The sequence below is a fragment of the Schistocerca americana genome, chromosome 2 (assembly GCF_021461395.2).
Source record: "Schistocerca americana isolate TAMUIC-IGC-003095 chromosome 2, iqSchAmer2.1, whole genome shotgun sequence".
Classification (NCBI taxonomy): domain Eukaryota; kingdom Metazoa; phylum Arthropoda; class Insecta; order Orthoptera; family Acrididae; genus Schistocerca; species Schistocerca americana.
Genome location: NC_060120.1, coordinates 880,189,373 through 880,209,496, shown reverse-complemented (window position 1 = coordinate 880,209,496; position 20,124 = coordinate 880,189,373). Strand labels below are relative to the sequence as shown.

The window sequence follows — 20,124 nt, the reverse complement described above, 5'->3', positions numbered from 1 at the left end:
GAGGAATCATATGCCAACCACCAAGTGTGGCATTCTTTCTTCAGCCTGTATAGACTCTTAGTGATTAGAATGTCTTCTTTTAGCATTGGGGTTGCATGTGGTATGTGTGGATCCAAAATTTCCAAAATAAAATGCTAATTAAACATATTACTAATTAGAATGGACTTAACTGTTTTGTTAATTCATCAAGAAGCATCACCATATGACAATAAATATGTGTCAAATAGAATAGAAATTCATTTTGTTTCTGCAGTTAAAAGTATTTTCTTATGTCAACATATTCCACTGGTAAATTACTCTCAGCATAGAATACTCCTCTAGTACAATCATCCAGTCAACAGAGTGTACATGATGTTCAAACACATTTGTAGTTTGTGGTTGTTGAGTTTTGTGGAAATGGTTCTCATATTATGGTACGAGAGTATTAAGTTGAAATTTTCAGACTTTAATAACTTTTGTCTATTAACTCAAGTACATTTTACTGTAGATGATGCTTAGGTTAAGGAGATTATTTTTCAAGCTACATTGTTATCTTTGAAAACTAGTAACAGATGAGAAATATGACTAATATCAGTAATTTTATGTGTGAACTGGATTAATGTTTGTTTGAGATGTGATGGAAAATAGGTTCTGACATATTGAACATGTGCTAGATGAATTTGAGAACTGATACACAATGCTCAAATATTTTAAAACATGGAATTCGTAGGTTTTGCATTTATGTTGAAATATGAGTTGTCTATGAGTATTATGATATTGTGTTGAGGTAGGTCTATAATGCTATGATGATGAAATACAGTGATTTTCTTCATGTTTTGATAAGATTTTGTATTGTTTTGGAGATGATAATTAAGATGAGTTTGCCTTGTGTTAGGGAACTTTTATTCATTGTGGTGTGTTGTGATAATCAGTTGTGTCACGTAGTATGTTGTTGTACCTGGAAATAAGATGAAGGCTTCTACTGTGTTTACCATTAATCTGATGGTACTATAATGAAGTATCCTGACTATTTCTCATGAGTTTATAACAAAACATGTCTTAAGGTAATGAAAATAGTAGGACAGTAATCCGTGGAAAATATTTTTGGAAGAAAGTGATGTTGCTGACTAATATTTTGTACCAGCTGTATATTTCTGGTAGCAAGTGTAGACTATTAAAGAAAACAGAGCTTAAGAAGGAATCAAGACGTTTTTCAAACTGAAATGATACCAGAAAACTGTTTCTGAGGTAGAAAAGATGTGGTAGTGGTGGGCGGGGGGATTGGGGGGGGGGGGGGGGGGGGGAGGGTTGTACTCTCAGAGGCTGTGCAAAAACACTGCTCTTATGAAATAATTTTGTGAAAAAGATAAAAAAATTCAGTGAATCTCTACTGTCTACAAGTATCTTCTGTCATGGAAATTTGAAAGTGCTGTGGGATTATACTTAATTTGTCCCATTAATTGTAAATCATGTATATAAGTTATGAGAATATTTTTCAAACTTATTTGAGAAGGTGGTTCAGTAAAAAACAAGTTTCGTCATGTTGTCACTAATACATTTTGCCATATATAAGATATATGCTTACTCTTGAGTTTTGTACATACTGTAAAGAATTTTGTACACATTGTAAAGCATAGTGAAGTCCTAGAATTTAATTCTGGTAGCACCAAAGTTGACACTAGTTCTCTACATTCAACATATTTTAGTTTGCTCTCTGTAAACATGGACTGATGAACAGTTTTACCTGATTGCAACAACTTAAACAAGTTGACTGATTCAACATTTTATTCTACTGATAACTTCTGTGTGGAAGGTAATGCCATGTCATTTACATGCACGAAATGTTAAATAAAAGCACCAGTTACATATTGTGAAGTAACTTGTTCAGATGTCTGATACTTGTATGAATTCACTTTAATAGAACATGATAATATGGTGGAAACTATTTATACTTTTTGCCAAGTATTGTCATATGAGATGCACAGTTATCACATTATTGCCATAATAAGCAGAACTTTGCCATATGTGCCTCCTGGTAGGATACCTGATACCATTAAAAAGGAATTGAGAAAACTTGAAACTGTAAACTTACCATCACACTATCATGAGATTATGACCAACCATAGGTTTTAGGGAAGGACTTGCATGTTTGTGATTTGAAGACAAGCGCTAACAGCTTAATGAAAGAGAAGCTACCATTAAAATTTTTTGAAACCAGAGTTCTTATTTATAAAAAAAGAAACCCTCTGCAGAATCGGAACACATATCTTTCCTCTCCAATCATTCTTGAAGAGAAAAAACCTAATGTAGATTGTTTGAAGGACATCAAACAGTCAGCTGTAATAAAACCTAGAAACAATTTGAGTGTCAAAAAAGCTGATGATGTACAGAAACTAAAGAGATTTTTCAGAGCATCATTAGAAGAACCCAAGAGTTCTACAGGAAGGCCCTAGAGTATTGTGATGAACTTGACAGTGAAAATAATGAAGTACAGTAGCTTAATGAACAAATTTATTAAATTATTATTTGTTCAGTAGGTTAAAATAAACTAAAACATTACTGCTACAAAATAGTCAATCTGTGGATTTTCAGTTTAGAAAAAAATTTATGACTTTCACATTTTTTATTTCCATCATTGTATCACACATCCAGAGATTATTTGTAAAATATAATTTTGTAAGACAGCAGCAGTGTATATTGTTCCAGTAATTCAATAGAATGTGTCTTCTGAAAATTCTGCTTTTTGTAGATGTTGACTTGTGTGAAAATGGTCTTCATATAACCTTTACCAATGCTTCCAATAGAACAGTTGCATTGCACAAAAAAATAATATCAGTTTTTTGAAACCACATGATTGTCTTGGGTTGTGATGCTTAACTTTGAAATTTGGCTTAGAAGTGCCTACAACCTTCCTCTGCAATGGTGCAAATGCATGGCACCCTGCAATGTCACCCTCAGGGTCAATGATGCTTGAACCAACAAGATGTTGACACATGTGAAAAATAGCCCACAGCTCAAAAGTTTATGTAAAGTGTAAGGTGGGTTAATGATGTCACATAGGCACCAGATTTCACCGCAATTCTGCCCAGCACCATCACATGTCACATGATGGGAAGGTCGTCACACCTTCTCTCACCCCCTTTTTTTTATCCATCTGCAATGTAAGTCAGAACCTAGATATCCAGCATTTAAATCATGTAGTTTCTTACAGGTGGCCAAGGAAAATATTTCAGACACACCACTGCTCGCAATTGACAGGGAAAGCTCTCAGGAGGTAGCATAAAGGGCAGTAATGGAACCACCCCTTCTCTTGGGACAGTGATTCCCATATGTTTCACAGTTGATAATCACAGTTTGCAGTGTAATGAGCAACAGGATGATGTTCTTAACAATGTTCAATACTGCTGACAGCCCTCAGATGATTCAACCCCATTCTAAGGAAATCGTGGCCTGCAACCTTAATGAACATGATCTGACCTCTTTGGTGTGTAGTGCAACCACAATTTTTGCTCTGGTACACAGGGTGGAACTACTAAGGCTATTCAAAACTGTTTGACAAAATTTGAATGTGATCCAAACCAGCAAAAGGTGTTTATTCTTTTTTGGCTCTCCTACAGTTTGCTTTTCTGTGGTTTGATCACAAAGAGCATAACATTGACATGTGGGTGAATAAAATGGCAAAGTGTCCCTCAATGATTCCCAATACAGCAACACCCTCGGTGCCACCCATGCATCTTTGTTGACCACATTACAAAAGTACCTGTCAGAGACTTTGAGATAAATTCAGTTAAGTGGTGCCTTGTGGCTCCAGTAGCACCTGAAGACTGGCAACCCCACCTAAAAGCTGTTGAAGGAGTTTCTCAAGTTTTTTACTTCATTGTTCATTGTATCAAGCTTACCGCTTAAATGGCTTTTTGATGCTTCAATTCGGTACTTGATGCCTCAGTTTTATTGCTTATTTTCTGTGGACTGTTAAATAGTTTATTTGTCAATGTCTCAATTTTTCACCTAGTGATAGATTTAGTACATTCCATGATTGTTTGAATATTTTGTGTAATTCTTTATTTTGATTATTAGATTGTTTCTTTATAAAATTATTTTGTTGTTCAACAAAATCATAATTAAATCCTACTCATTGTTTAGATGCCTCATTTCTCTTTTCCACATTAAACAGTTTCACCTAACACGCCAAAAAATTCTCAGGTCATACGAGCTAACTACTGTTTTTTTTTTTCTTTTTTTTTTTTCTTTTTTTCTTTTCAGCTGCACGGAAAAAAAATATAAATGTAGTTCACCGCATTCCTTGCCCATCTGGTTGTTTCATTTTTGGTCAGTCATGCTGTCAGTGCTGTTCATATTCACAATTTAGAATTTTGTTTGAAATATTTTTGTGATGCATAGATACCGGAAACTCAAAATTTGTTGATAAGTCTATCCTGACTTTTTTTAAACGTGTCCCATCTCCAAATATCATAGTAAAACATTACCAGATTTTGTGGCTGCATTTCAGTTACTTAACATTCTGATTACCGAAGATATGACTGAGGTCTGTAACTCAGGTTTAATGCAGTTCCTCCACTTAAAATATCATCTGGGTTCAGTTTTACGTAGTGTTAGGCAACTTGTGATGAGTTCACCAAAAATAACTTAATGAAAACAGACAACATAGATAAAAGACTGACACAATACTAACTCAGCACTAACTCCTGCAATATTGACGCAGCATTAACTTGATTCGATCATCACCAAGGTTGCTTATGTAAGTTCCAACAATTAAAAAGTCACATCACATATTGTTTAAATTTAACTTACAATTAACAGTTACATGCTTTCATGGATTTCAGCTTTACAATGTCCCTGATACAATTAGTTACTTCAAAATATCACAGTTTTCATATTAAAATTTTATGGAATGTTCATCAATAACAATGATAATTATTTCCATTAATTATTTTGCAACTTCAGTACAACTTTTGTTCCTAAGATGAATACTGAGTCTTTACAGTGGTGTCTATCATAACCATACTACTTTTCTATGTATAAACTTCACAAAGGGTAAGTTGGGCTTATGTTTACATTATGTTTGATATATCTTTTGATTTGTAGCACAATATATCCATAAAATTATCAGACTTGTTTAATTTTATCTTAAGTAGTTTCCACTGATGGCATTTAATCTCAGATATGGGTAGAGTCATACTCTTTGTCTAATAATGCCCCATTCTGCTACATTACGCCAGGTATTGTTAAAGCTGATTTGTTCAAGATAATTTATTAAGAAGGAAGGAGTTTTTCAGTACAGCTCTTAGCTGTAAGTGAAAAGTGAGAAGTGAAAGTTAATTGTTGTATGTGTGATGTAATGTATGTGATAGTAAGGAAAGCATTTCCTATCATTTAGGAAGTATAAGGCCACTGAGTAGGTCATGTAGACCTTGGAAGGGAGATGAGGTGTTAAGTGGTGTGCAGAAATTTGTGAAGATGGCATGGCTAGTGAGATATTAGTTGTGTTGTTTGTCCTCACAAAAGCTATTGGAATGGAATTGCGGTTTATTCATCTCATGACGTACATTTGCAATCCATTTGGTTTGCGTACAGGAGACATCAAAAATTTATAATTCAGCTACAATTACTTTTATACTAATAAATAATAACACTAAAATAAATAATAACACTACAATGATATTTATTTGGATATGTAACACATTGATCTAGCTCAAGTTTCCAGTTCATCCTGTATGAATTCATCCACTGAGTAATAACATTCAGTGTCAGTGGCTCATATAGCTTCCTTTTAAGTGGACGCAAATTCATCTGCATTAACTTGTTCCCTTTTAACTTATTATAAATTTTCATTTCCACATATTGAGGCCCCTGATTATTTATTATAACAAAGGTGTAATCTTGTAGTTGTAAGGAATGATCTAATGAGCTAAACATTGTATGGCAAATGCACAGGCTCTGAACCTTGTGGTTCAAGCTGCCTAGTACTAATGAAGTATAAATCTTTGTACATTCTTGTCCATGCATGTTGAGTTTTGTTGCAGACCAGTCAAGGTTAGAGACTTGGGGCCTGGGTCTTCCAGAGGGTGGTGGTATTGTAGCACTGCCCACTATTTTTTAGCAGTTCCATGTAAGCATTGGAATAGAGCATTGCAGAAACTGCAAGCGGCCAGCAGTGCAGGACGGCAGCCTGCCAATTACAGTGACAGAGCTGTTTTTGTATTGCAAGACAGACCAAGCCCAGCACCATGCGCCTACCAGTGCAGCAGTAAGGCAGTGGTCTTACAGAATAACCCAGGATGCAAGTGATTCCCCTCCCCCCCTCCTCCCTGCCCCCTCCCCTGACAAGCTGCAAAAATGTTGTCAAAGATGTAACTAGAAGTGGTGCTTCAGCACAACAAATGAGCCACTAACTCTCTTAGCAGAGATATTCACAGCCTGCCAGACTGACTATGATGAGTGGACTACGATGGGAACTGCTGCACCATGGGCCAGCAAGCAGCTACCATAGCCTAGGCAGCTGCCATCATAGCACCACCTACTAGCATTACGTCTACTTTCCAGGACATAGTGCTGCTTCACTGGTGAGCCACTCTAGGCTTGTCCAGCAGTAGCACAACTTATGCCCAGGGAACAGCAGGTTCCAACTGGGATGGTACAGCCGCCCTTCCTTCTACAATGGTGTGGGTGCTGCAGCACCTCATGCCACTGCTCGCTGAGGTGGAACTTCCCACCAGGAGGCTGGCATCCTTTGCAAGTGTTCCGGTTGTCTCCTGCACAGCAAACAGCACTTGCACAGCACAGCAAGGATTACTGGGTCATGTGCTACTAGCTGCTGCAGTCGTCAGCATTCATCACGTGCTATGAGGGGCCTGACTGTCACCCTGTGTCATCTAAGTGTAGTTTCATGAGTTGTAATGAAGTGATTGACTTGTTGGTACTGTTTTAATGTGCTGCCACTGGCTTGCATCCTCCCTACAGCTGCCTCTCAATCCTGCACAAAAATGGCATGCTAATCCCGGGTTGACTTCAGAGCACATGAGAAGTAAATAACGCAGATCGGCTATTTCTTGTTGATTGATCTCACAGATTTAAGAGTTGATGGCACCTAGATTGAGTAAGTGTACCGTGAACAACCCATGCTCTAGTCATTTTCAAATTAAGGAAGTAGTCATTTTTTCAGGCTTGAAAAAATAATTAAATCAAGTTAGGTGTAAGTTTGGATGGTCAGATAATACAGGGTGGCCAAAATAAAACTTCCTTTTGCCATTTTGTGATGATGTCATCTACACAATGAAGACACCAGTAGAAAACCACCAGAAATAAATCCAAACATCAGAAAACATAGTGCAAGCCAGAAAAAGTCCATTGAAAAACCTGACACCATTTGAAGTTGGTTGACACTCTAACAGTTCTGTACAAGCTTAGTTATGAATATAAATGATAATGATAATTTTGTGTGGCTCAGTGGAAGCCACTTTGGTCATTTAATGTCCTTATCCTACCCCAGTTATCCAACCAGGGAAAGGTAAACTACAGTTAAACACAGAATACAAACAATGTGTTTTTTCTGGTGACTCCTCACACTGATGAAAGGTGAAGACTAGGTTAAATGGAAGACTGAAAAATCCACAGTCCTATCCTGTGACATCTCAGTTTCCAAGCATGTGCTTTACCACTAGATTACCAGGGCTGAAATGTATGCACTTAGTTCACCCATAGATTTTGATGATGAATTTGCAAGTATCAAAATATGTGACATGCTTGACTGTAGTTTTTGATTGTACTGGCTGAGAAGCTTACATTTTTTCCATCATCAAGGGATTGTAGCCCTTAGTATGTGACATAAATTTCTACTTGATACCTATACCAGTTCTCGAGGAAAAGAGGTCTTAACAATAGGACAGACAGACAGAAGGACATAAAGTGATCCTATAAGGATTCCGTTTTTACCCGCTGATGTAAGAACGCTAAGAAATAGTTTGCATGCTTGTCCTTACAAATTTTCTTTCGTGTTTGGCTTATAGCTTCCAGGTCAACTTAGAATGTTCAGTTCTGTCTGTGGTTTTTGAATGAAATGGCTTAGGGACATTTAAATTCTGAGCCTGGTTCATTCTGCATGTATATGTTAACTCACTGAACATGCCCTGCTGCACACACAAAATCCTCCTCAACACATTGCATGATTGTTGTGTAATGTTAAGATTAGAATTACTGTGCATTTTCAAGCAAGCCACTACAATGTGTTATTTGTCAGTATGAGCCTTAACTAATTCACATTAACAGTATTTCCACTTGCTTTTGCTGTCTTGATTACCTCTATAATGTTGTATATATAACTCTTCAATTGTAGACTTAAGATTTGGTCCTAATTATAAGTTTTTCAAAGTGCTGCTCAAAACTGTCAAAATTGCAATTTTGTCATCCCAATTTATACCATAAGCATGAGCCTTCTTCATGATCACAGTTTCTGCGGTAAAAATTCTAGTGTTCATAGGAAGGGAGAGTTTTATATAGCACAGTTAAGAGGGGAAAACTGGCAAAGCAATTCTGCCTGTATTATAAATCTGCTAAATGCTCTGATCATTTTGTACCACTGAACTGATTGAGTCTTTGCATGATTAAGCAGTTAAGCACATAGAATTTTGGAGGCTGGAACATAGTCAGCTCGTGCACCTTTCTAAACATTTATTTTATGCTGTGCTTCCGTGTTAGAGGTATGATACGTATCTAGTAAATGTACCCTTTGACTAATAGTAGTGTTTTTTTTAACTATTGGCTAGTACTTCCCTTCAGATATAGAGGGGCATTTCTACAGCTTTAATTAGAACAGCATTAGTCTTAGTGATGCACAGCTTCTGAAATGTATTGTATCAGTTCTTCTGAGAATATATTAAGATGCGTTTTCAGGTGTCTTGTAGCTGTAATCTAGATATGAGCAGATCAGGTCTCTCTTTTTATGCTATACTCTACAGATCTCATCACTTTTATATACACACAAACCCTCTCATCCCCCCCCCCCCCCACCCCACTTTTCATGTATTTCTTTGAGATGCCACGCCATAAATGTTCTTTACACGAGAGGCATAGTAAATGCATCAAACACATTCTTCAACTAAGTGGCAGACCTGTGCCAATGTGAATAATATATGTATTCTTGAATGCTATAAATACTACTAATTATTAGCATCTGTTTCTTCATTCTTAAAGAAATGTTTTTATGTTACAATGTAGTTGCTGCTCACCATATAGCACAGATGCTGAGTCACAGAAATTCACCTCTTGGATTTTCCATTGTTTGTTTTTATGTTCTCCATTTCTGCAGGCAATGTACTGAATATTATTTTAGGTTGATCTGACACACCTCCCTGATAAGAGACTTCCTGTCTACTTCTCTGTGAAAATCATTTCTACTAATTTTGTAATTGGCTGCTTAATTGCGAAGATTCCACATGTTTTCAGGTAACACACACTCATATTAGGTTTGTTGGGAATATTCCTGTACCAAATGATACATTAATGTTAACAGTTACATGAATCTTTTTAGCTTCATCTGCATCTGCTTACATACTCCACAAGGCTGTGACATGTGGTGGAGGTTACCTTGTATGATTACTAGTCATTTCCTATCCTATTCTAATCACAAATAAAGTGAGTGTAAAATGACTGCCTATATACCTCCACATGAACCCTAATTTCTCTTACCTTATCTTCATGGTCCTTATGTGAAATGGAGGTTGGCGCTATTAGAATCGTTCAGCATTCAGCTTCAGATGCTAGTTCTCTAAAGTTTCTCAATAGTGTTCCCTTCCAGGGATTCCCATTTGAGTTCCTGAAACATCTCTGTAATACTTGCATGTTGAGCAAACCTACTAGTTAAGGTAGCCTACCTCTGAATAGCTTTGATGTCTTCCTTTGATCTGACTGGGTGGGTATCCCAAACACTTGATCAGTAATCCAGAATAGGTTGCACTAGTGTTGTATACATTGTCTCATTTAGAGATGCACCACACTTTTTTAATATTCTTCCAATAAACCAAAATCAACCATTCACTTTCTGTACTACCATCCTTACATGCTCATTCCATTTCATACTGCTTTGCAACATTACACCTAGATATTTGATTGACATTACTGTGTCAAACAACGTACTACTAATGCTAGGATTGTTTTTACTACTCATTAACTTACATTTTTCCAAATTTAGAGCTAGCTGCTATTTGTCACACCAAATAGAAATTTTGTCTAAGTCATCTTGTATCCCCAAGCAGTCACTTGATGATGACACCTTCCTGTACACCACAGCATCATGTGCATGGATTGCTATTCCCCCTATCTGTCAGATAATTTACATACATAGAGAATAAGAGCAGTCCTTTCACACTTCCTGGGTCCACTCCCCACAATACTCTTGTCTCAGATAAACACTCACTGTTAAGGACAACGTACTGGATTCTGTTACTTAAGAAGTCTTTGAGCCACTCACATATCTGGGTAACTATTCTGTATGCTCGTACCTTCATTAACAGTCTGCGGTGGGGCACTGTGACAAATACCTTTCATCCATGGTTTACAGGATATTGTATGAGAAAAGGGCAAGCTGAGTTTCACATGAGCAATGCTTCCTAAACCATGTTGATTTACTGATAAAAACTTTTCTGTGTAAATGAAATTTACTATATTACAACTGAAAATATGTTCAGGAGTTCGGCAGTGAGCCATTGTTATCTCAGTTGCTTTGATTGCCTTCTTTTCTGTATTTTGTATAATGTTTGTAAAATTACCTGTCAATTCAAAAAGTTTTGGGATTGGATTAATATTAAAAAAAGTTAAGATGGCAGTATTAAATCTTCAGGTGTTCTACATAGTCTCTTCCCAGTTGAGGACAATGCACAGTCAATTTATGTCAAAGCGTCAGGAAAGTCTTTCTTTGGGATATTGTTCAACTCGCATGTCATGTTGGCTCGAATGTCAGTTATGTTATCAAAGCACTGACTCTTGATATGAACTTCTGCACTTTGTCATTTTGTGATAGATTCATATTGATAACAATAAGTTTCATCATACCTGATGATTTTTTCCAGAAAAGAATTTTCCACGTTTTGTATTTGACTCAAGTCATGGCAAGTGTTCAAGGGTTCTGTTTTTGTTAGGGAGTTATTTTGTGTGCAACAAAATTTGTACACACTCTTTGCTTCTTCAAAACATTCTAGGGAATGCCTTGAACACTTAGAGATGTTGCTCCATTGAGATTTGTGACATGACAGTGTTGACACATTACGGCTGCACATCCATTGCTTAACACTGCCTGCACACAGCTCACTGGTTGAATGCACATCTGCTGTTTACAGTTATTTGTTTCAGCTTTCATCATAATTACTGTGCTGACACTGCTTGTACACTAGGCATACAATCAGTCTCTGAATGTTTTGGGCGGGTGATGTATATCAGCACTCTGTATGGGATGTAAAGTAGTTTTTCCTTCATTATAAATTGAATCTCGGATTCGAAGAGAGGCCCAATTCCACGACACCATTTTTGTGGGAAATCAAGAAAAACTGTTTAAAATTTAGAATTGAGTATTACAATGTGAAAAAATTATTTTAAGCAAATATTTTTGATTCATGTATACACTTGAAGCATGAAAATGCATTTCAAACTTGTTTAAGTGAATTATTAAAAATGAAAATTTTAGGCCCTTCTTGGAATCTGATATCATAGAAATGAAAATTTGCCTGAAATAACAGTACTTCTGGGATATTAAAATAAGTTGCTGCAGTAAATAAAAATGTAAAACAACTAATGAAGTAATGCAAACTCCTATAGTTTCATTTTACACACAGTATTTATCTTCAGATACATTTTTCAAAGCAGAGCGATTCTGTGAACTTAACCACTTGTGATCTTATTATATTATTCCACTTCACTGTCACATTCTACATTTTCTGCAAACTGAAGTGTTTCCATATGCATTCTTATTTTACTTAAATCCTGCAGTTTTGTTGGGTTTACAGGAACTGCAGGCGTGTACAAAGATCACGTGGAAAATCTGGTGTACTCTTAAAGAAAATGTATGAACTATCTTCTTAAATCTCTCTCTTTTTATTAAAGATGAGAGAACTGAAACCATGGTTTTTGTTTTTCCCAGCAGCATCATCACTGAAAAGATACAACATTGTGACATTTTTATCTAACTTTTCATTAAAATATTTGTATAAGGAACTGATTATCTCATTTCCCCTAGTTCTTGCTTTTATTTTGGGCCACAAAAAAGTTTTAGATTATTTGGTTGTGTCACTGTATATACCAAAAACATGCAACCACAGTTGTCTTAAATAAAATATTTCACAGATTGGTAAATGAGGAAATGGTATGTTTACCATAAAATCAAATCACAATATTTCTGCTTCATCACTAGTCCCAGCCTTTTATTCGTACTTTTTTTAAAACTGGAATAAGATTTATGGACTGCAAGATCTTTTTGAAGCCGATCTCGTACCTCTTTACTCTTCTCTGGGTGAATTTGGATCTTCTTTTGATTGCAAAGGCTACAAATACATGTTTTTGAGCTCCCAAAAGCATAACTAAAATGATCTCTAAAACACTTAACATAACACCTGCATGATACTTCAGATTTCACTTTTTCTACATCAGTATTTCTAGCTACAATTTCATCATAATTATCTGGATCATTTATTTGCAAAAATGTACAATACATTTTTGAAACAGACAAATCAGCAGATAAATATCTTCTTTTCATGTTGTCTTTTGATTTTACATAATGAATCACTCTGTAAGGAAATATTTTCTACTTTTGCTCAACATCTATTATTATGTTTCCCTGATCAACAGGAGTCTCTTCTTGATCTTTCAATATAGGTATTCTTCTAAGTCATTTCACAGATACACCATGCAAAGTGACAAGACCTTCATGACACACAGTTCCACATTCTGTACCTGCAGTAACCTAAAATTAGAGAAACATGACTTCATGTAAAAAGAAAGTGTTGACTTTACAAATATTAACCCTGTTGGCAGTTGCTTTGCTTGTTGTTTTGTGTTTCAAGCAATACATTTTATATGCAAATTGAGGTTGAGAGGGGGAGAAAGGAAAGGAAAGGGAGGGGACTACTGCTGTCAGTTGCATAGGGACAGTATTCAGAATCAGCGGTGACAGGGGAAAATGTGTACCAGACTGGGATTCAAACCCAGGATCTCCTGTTTACTAAGCAGCTGCATTAACCACTGTGCCGTCCAGGCCAAAGTGTTATCACAGCTGTGTGGAATATCCCTAATTCCTCATGGTCAATCCACTTTCCCATCAAGTGCTACCCATCCACAGTCCCCGTCCATTTACTCCATGTTTGCTATTCTGAGATTCCCATAGGAGGTTGTACGTATTTATGCATCCACACTGAAAAAGGTGGATCCATTGCCCAGCTAGGTGAATGTGTGGTGTCTGTTCTCTTGGACATGTCTTGATGAACAGACACCATGCATTTTGTTATTGACACCTGCATATGATATATTTAATAGGTCTGTTGTGAATAACAAAACAAAAATGAAATTACTTTTTTCTGTATTTTTCTTAAAATACCTTATAAATAAGCTGATGTGATCTTTGATGGTTCCTTTCTTCCAGTTTAAGATATTTATGCTTTATTTTCACATGTGTAAGCATGCCTGGTAAAATTGCATCTTGTCCATTTTGATCTCCTAATTTTTCAAACAGTTTTTTTGCACTATTCTGAAAAGTAGTGCTAACATGAACATCAACATATAAAATACAAATTTTTTATGAGTTAAGATCTGTAAACAGTAAAACAACTTATGAACAAATATCATGCAGATCTGAACAAGTAAACACACTTTTATTCTGAGTCCAATCCTGTTCATTTTGTTTTATTTTCACATTTACTTCATTAAAAATCAATCTCTGAAGCACTGCTAGCAGATGAAGGGTAAGCCATTTGCGAAACTATTGCTCTGTGACTGTGCTGTCACATAGTGAGAGTTCTGAAAAACAGGTCATTGAATTCCAAGATTGGCCCAACTCGTCATTTGAGCCTTCTTCCTATTTGCAGAATTTTCTTAATTCAAGCTCTAAAATTGGGAGTTGGGCTGCCAGTGGCGTTCTGCAGAAGCATGGCTAGAAAATGAATGGTTTGCACATGAACTCTCAAAACCACAAGTAATGGGAGTTGGGCCCCACTTCAAATCCTGGACACAATTGTATATCTTTGAATGTCTTTCTTTCTGATGGTATTAGTGGGCCATTACAAATGAATGAATCTGACCATGCACATTTTTCTACCATTGTTCATGATTTCAGTTTGATTCACAACTGTTCTGATTTATGGGACTAGAAACATTAGGATACAATGACTCTTTTGTTTAATGAGCAGTGTATAATGGGCTTGGGCTTTATGGTCCACAGGCAGTTATCAGAACTGGGTGAGAACTGGGCTGGTGCTGAGGACTCTGCAACAGTAGCCAACTGTGCACTGTCCTTGTCTGCACGGCCTGACAGTGCAGGTCCTGAGGTGGCTGCTGCTTGCCTGCAATCACTAAGGGATTGCTTTGATGGTGAACAGTGGACACACAATGGACCTGCTCTCCTTACACGCATCCTTGCACAGCGATGCAATGCTGATAGTGTAAGTACAAGTAAATATACTGACCTACCTCGTTCACGTGTTTTGGTGCATGTTTCATGTTATCATAAATATTTTTTGCAATGACAATTCTTAAACCAGTCCTGTTGTCTACTTTTCTTAAAGGATGTATTTTTGTGATCACTTCTATTATAAAACATAGTTTATTTTACTTTTGTTTGTTTTTCTTCGTATGAGATTAATGAAATTATTTTCCTCAATCTACATTTTGAATACTTACTTTTCTATAAATCACAATTGAACAGTATATTTGCTGGACCATACTCCTTCATTAAACCACTTTTTTTAAAATTTTGATTGGTCAAGGTGTATCAAGTCGATTGAACCTACTGATACCAGATGTTAGCCTTATCCTGCAACATAATGATGATATAGTATGTCAAAAAGAAGGGGAACAGAACATTGGAAATATTTTTCAAACATATTTTTTAATACATAGGCAGTGGCAACAGACTGATCTATAGTGTAGTCTGAGATATAGGCTACATTGAAAAGTGACTGAGCAAGAGTAACAAGAGTTAGTGGAGCCAATAAATGTAAACAGGAAATGTTAGTTGTGGTGCAATACTGATCTGTAAACATAGCCTCAGGCCTAGTTTAGGTTGGAAGATGGCACTTTGATTGTAAGGTGGCGAAGCAGTGTCAAAAACATTAGTTATTTCAAAATTTTCTTCCCTAAATTTCACTTTTACGTTTGTTAAATTGTCATGAATTATGTTGCTTACTTTTTAATTTTTTGTTTTTGATACCAGATTTTGAGATTTCTTGTCTGTCATGTCTCTGTTTACAGAGACCTGTAAATTATCCTGTTGTTGTGCCATTGTAGAACATACTGTAGTGAATTATTGACATTGTCCCAGTTTTCATCCTTTCTTTTACCTCAGATTTTGTTTCTGAATTTATCTCTTTCATTTATTATTTCTGTACTGATACCTGCGCATTTTACATCTTTTTCTATTTTTTGAAGCCAGTTTTTTTTTATTGAACTGTGTACTATGTTAAAAATCCTCTTTGTGAATCTGTTGTTCATATTATGTCCACAGGATTTGAAGCAGCATTTTCTGGTCATAACTGCAAGTCCATCTGTATGTTTGTCTAATTCTTTGGTTGGTCCCTTCATCCATATACCATCTCTGTGTACTGTTCACACCTGATGCTTTGTCTGTGGTCATTTTTGATGCACAGTCGGCTTTTGGTACTACAACTGTATTGTAGTGCCTGAGTTTGGCCTGTCTTGATATGTTTCTTTTATTGTAGTGTGCCCATGTGAGTTTTTATGCTTTCTTAAGTTTTTCTGTTCCTGTATGTTGGCTGCCTTGTCTGAACCTCCTATTCGTGTACGCTGACAGAAAAAAAGTCTGAACACCAAGAAGGACTGAAAGATGATGCCTATTCAAATTGCACGCCAGTCAAATGAATGTGGCACCGGTAGTGCTTGTATGAGGATGCAAATCAGGTTTGCTTTAAGTACACACTGCAGTGGTCATTACTCTTGAGACTGGACGTACGTTAGTGTTAATCACGAATGCCTTTAAGATGACAAAGATGTCATTATCAACAGCTCATCGAGTTTGAACGAGGTTGGGTAATAAGAATATGATAAGCTGGCTGTTCCTTCCACAGTATTGCAGAAAGGCTTGGCATGATTGCAGCCACTTTACATGACCACTGGCAGTGGTGGTCACGGGAATGTGCGGTCACAACAAGACTGGGCTCTGGATGGCCATGTGGCACTAATGAGAGGGAAGACTGTCACGTTTTTCACATGGCTGTGGCACACCATACTGTATCTGCAGGAGCAATTCAAGCAACAGTTGGCACAACAGTGACACAATGAACTGTTAGTGTTACAATTGGTTACTTCAAGGACAGCTCTGGGCCAGGCATCCTGTAGCACGCATTCCACTGACTCTAGGCCACTACCATTTGCAACTTCAGTGGCATCAAGCAAGAGCTTGTTGTAAGTCAGAGGAGAGGTCTGTTGTGTTTTCTGATGAAAGCTGGTTCTGCCTCAATGCCAGCAATGACAATGTGCTAGTTAGGAGGAGGCCAGGTGACCACCTGCAACCAACAGCACAATTTCATGTGACAGCAGGTGCAGGCATCCTGACTGCACATTTGTACATCAGTCTGATGATTTGAGCTGTTGTGCTGCCATTTATGAACAGCATGCCAGGGAATGTTTCTCAACAGGATAATGCTCATCCCCATACTGCTGTTTTAACCCAACAAGCTCTACAAAGTGTTGACATGTTACCTTGGCGTGCTTGATCACTAGATCTGTTTCCAGCCAAGCACGCAAGGGACATCATCAGATGACAACTCCAGCAGCATCCACAACCAGCATTATTAACCCACCCTGTATTGACCAATAAAACACAACACACATGGAGGTCCATCCTACAAACTGTCATCCTGCACCTGTACAACACAATGCATGCACATTTGTATGCTTGCATTCATCATTCTGTCAGTTACACTGGTTATTCATGTGCCAGCATTTGAAGCTTGCAATGGTTTTTCTCAAACTTACTGGTAAGGTATAGGATTGCTAAGCAGGGCACATGGGCTCTTGTGGAATCCATACTGTAACACAATAAACAGCACAACAGCCATAATCCAAAGAACAAGCAATACAATTCAATGAGTACAGGTGTTACACTAGTTACTACGCTGTTACCAGTGAACTTTACTTAGTATCCCCCTCCCGTGAAAATTGCGACCACACTCTGCTACCATTGGTAAGGTATAGGAATGGTAAGCAGGGCACTTGGGTTGCTGGAGTGGAATGCTGACCCTATTTGAGGATACAACATTTTATTTTCACTGGTAACAACACATTGATTAATTAGCATTTGCAAATTGCAGTGATTTACACTGCTTATTCAGTTGTTTAAAAGCAATGAGAATAATTCAAAAAAATTTAAAAGAAAAACAGCCTTATGGCCCAATTTTAAGTTACTAAAAATTATGTTACACAGATATAACTTTAACATAACTGCAGATCTGAGCTCACTAGTTGTGAAATTAAGTCAGTTATCTGGCCTTGTGAATATGAAAAATAACTATTTGTAAAAGCTGTTAGGTTTCAAAAATACTCAAATAGCAAGATCTCATAAATAACATTTGGCAATATGATGTTATGATAGCCTGAAAAATCTACACAGCAACCAGCACATTCTCGACGTTTTCCGTTCATATTGACACATGTCTGAATTCTGTGCTCGAGAGCTCAAGTGACAACAAGAGGCAAGAGGGCCTACACACACCAATAATGGCTTCTAGTACACACAAACCCAGTACTAATATACAGTTCACTAAAATACTAAAACCAACAGCCAAGCACTGGGTAGCACCAAATGCAGGAAGAGATGTTAAACGTTATAGTGTGATGACCGCAGTTACTGTTAAAGCAGTAGTTCATTAAACAATCTCCTATGACATGAAATTTCACTTGATAAATTTATAAACCACAACTAGCTCAAGGTGATAATGACCAGACAATCTGCAAATAATCTTAACCTTTGACTCAAAAAATTGACCACTTAACATATTGACAATAATAATAAAAAAGGAATTGCTGAATATTGGCCAGACTTGCGATTCGAGATAAATGCAAGTGAACCAGGACACAGCACAGTTTTATGGACTTGCAATACCAAGTATCCTGGACCCACGTCCAAATAGTTTATGTAATGATGAGTGAAAATCAAAGTGTGTATGTGAAGCAATCACATCCAAAAGTTCCACCACAAAATGGCTCACTATTTAAAGGTAGTCTAGGAGCTTGCTGTTAACATGCATGCCAGGGTAATCTCATGCACTCTCCTCAGGATTTAAGATAGACACGACTCTTAAACAGAGCCTAAGTTGACCGATGACTGCTTCCGCACTCCAGTTCTGCTTGCCACCACACCCAGGCACTGGAATGTCAACACTGTCCATCCTCATTGTGCTGACTGACTACTCGCAATGCTCTGTGCACTGTCTTCCCTCTGTCACTGCTGCTGGCCGAGTCTCCGTCACTGCCCTCGACTGAATCCCACATCGTGAGCCACAACCCTCTTAAATAGAGGGCTCTAGCCAACCAGGACACCACAAAGGACATAACTTCAACTGAGAAACTATCCTGCCATGAGCATCGCAGGAAGTCACAGTTCACTTACATTATTCTGTGAACTTGTGATGTTAATCACTTAAGTATGTTACATAGACAAAGTATTTTCAAAATTTCATTACTCTATATTAATTATTTCAAGTTGGGATTGTTTTCCATTAGATACTTGAATTTTTCCACTATTTTAACACTTCTATATTTTGTGTGCATGGCTTGTGTGGTGTTGTTCCTTTCCATGTATTGCATTTTCTCATGTGATATCTGTAGACCCGTTCTGGCACAGACTTCACTTAAGTGTTCCAGTGCTTTTGTGTATTGTCTGCAGGTCATCTGCAAATTCTAGTCATTTTATGTTTTTTTTTGTTTGCACATGTTCTTCCTAACTGAATCCCTTTTACTTTTTCTTCCCATTGTTTGATAATGTTGTCCAACAGCACGTTGCATGAAAGTTGTGAGAGCCCATTTCCTCATCTGACCACTATATGTATGTCAAATGATTGAGATTTTGCTTTTTATGTAATGTGGTGTCTGAATTGAACAGATTTGGAACCTGTGAACACACTTGAAAAATCAGGCAGATGAACAAAACTGTAGTCCAAACTGTGGACTTTAAGAAGGCCTAAAACTCCACAGACAGATAGACTCTTTGTCATATTAGAAGAATACAAGATAGAAAGAAAGGCTAGAGCATTCATACAACAGACATTCACTGTCTTTCAGGAGTGTTCACAGGTTCAAAGTATATTAAATATAATTATGATCTTCCCCTTTTGCAGCCTGCTGGGTATTCACCTATCTGCATTAGCATGTTGTTCCAGTCTGTTGAGTAATGCCTTGGGAAGAATTTTGTAAGTGACCAGTAATAACGAGATACCTCTGTAATTATTAGAATGTCTTGTTGCCCTTTTTGTGCAGTCAGTGGATCAATGAAAATTTCCATTCCTGTCATATTTTCTCTGTAATCCAGATTTTTGCAAGAATTTTGTGAATATTCGGTGTGATGTTTTGGTCCTTTTTTTAAAAATCTCCTCTACCTCTGTGATTGTAGGCTGTTTTGAATCAACATTTGGTTTTGTTTTGATGACTTTTTTCTTTAGGTTTTGCAATTGAGGGGTTTATGAAAGTATTTTGAAGGAATTTTCCAGTATTCTTCAGTGTTTGTTTCTAGAGGTTGTCTGTTCTTTAGAAGCAGATATTTGAAGGCTGATAACTGCTTAATGCTTATCCTTGAATATTCTTTAAAAGTTTCTCATATTATTCCTTTTAAAGTCTTCCTTGATTTCATTTAGTTGACTTCTGTTGTATACCCTTTTCACTTTTTTAATATCTTTCAAGGACTGTTTTCATTTCTGG

General features: G+C 36.9%; 1 protein-coding gene across 3 annotated transcripts in view; it reads left to right on the top strand.

Moving 5' to 3' along the window:
- LOC124594795 (lactosylceramide 4-alpha-galactosyltransferase-like) overlaps positions 1–20,124 on the top strand; it is a 463,646-nt gene that overhangs the window by 421,360 nt on the left and 22,162 nt on the right. For all 3 annotated transcript variants that reach the window (XM_047133215.1, XM_047133214.1, XM_047133216.1), the window contains one exon: positions 14,417–14,636. In XM_047133215.1, the coding sequence (XP_046989171.1) occupies positions 14,417–14,636 (220 nt within the window). The remainder of the gene's footprint in view (positions 1–14,416; positions 14,637–20,124) is intronic.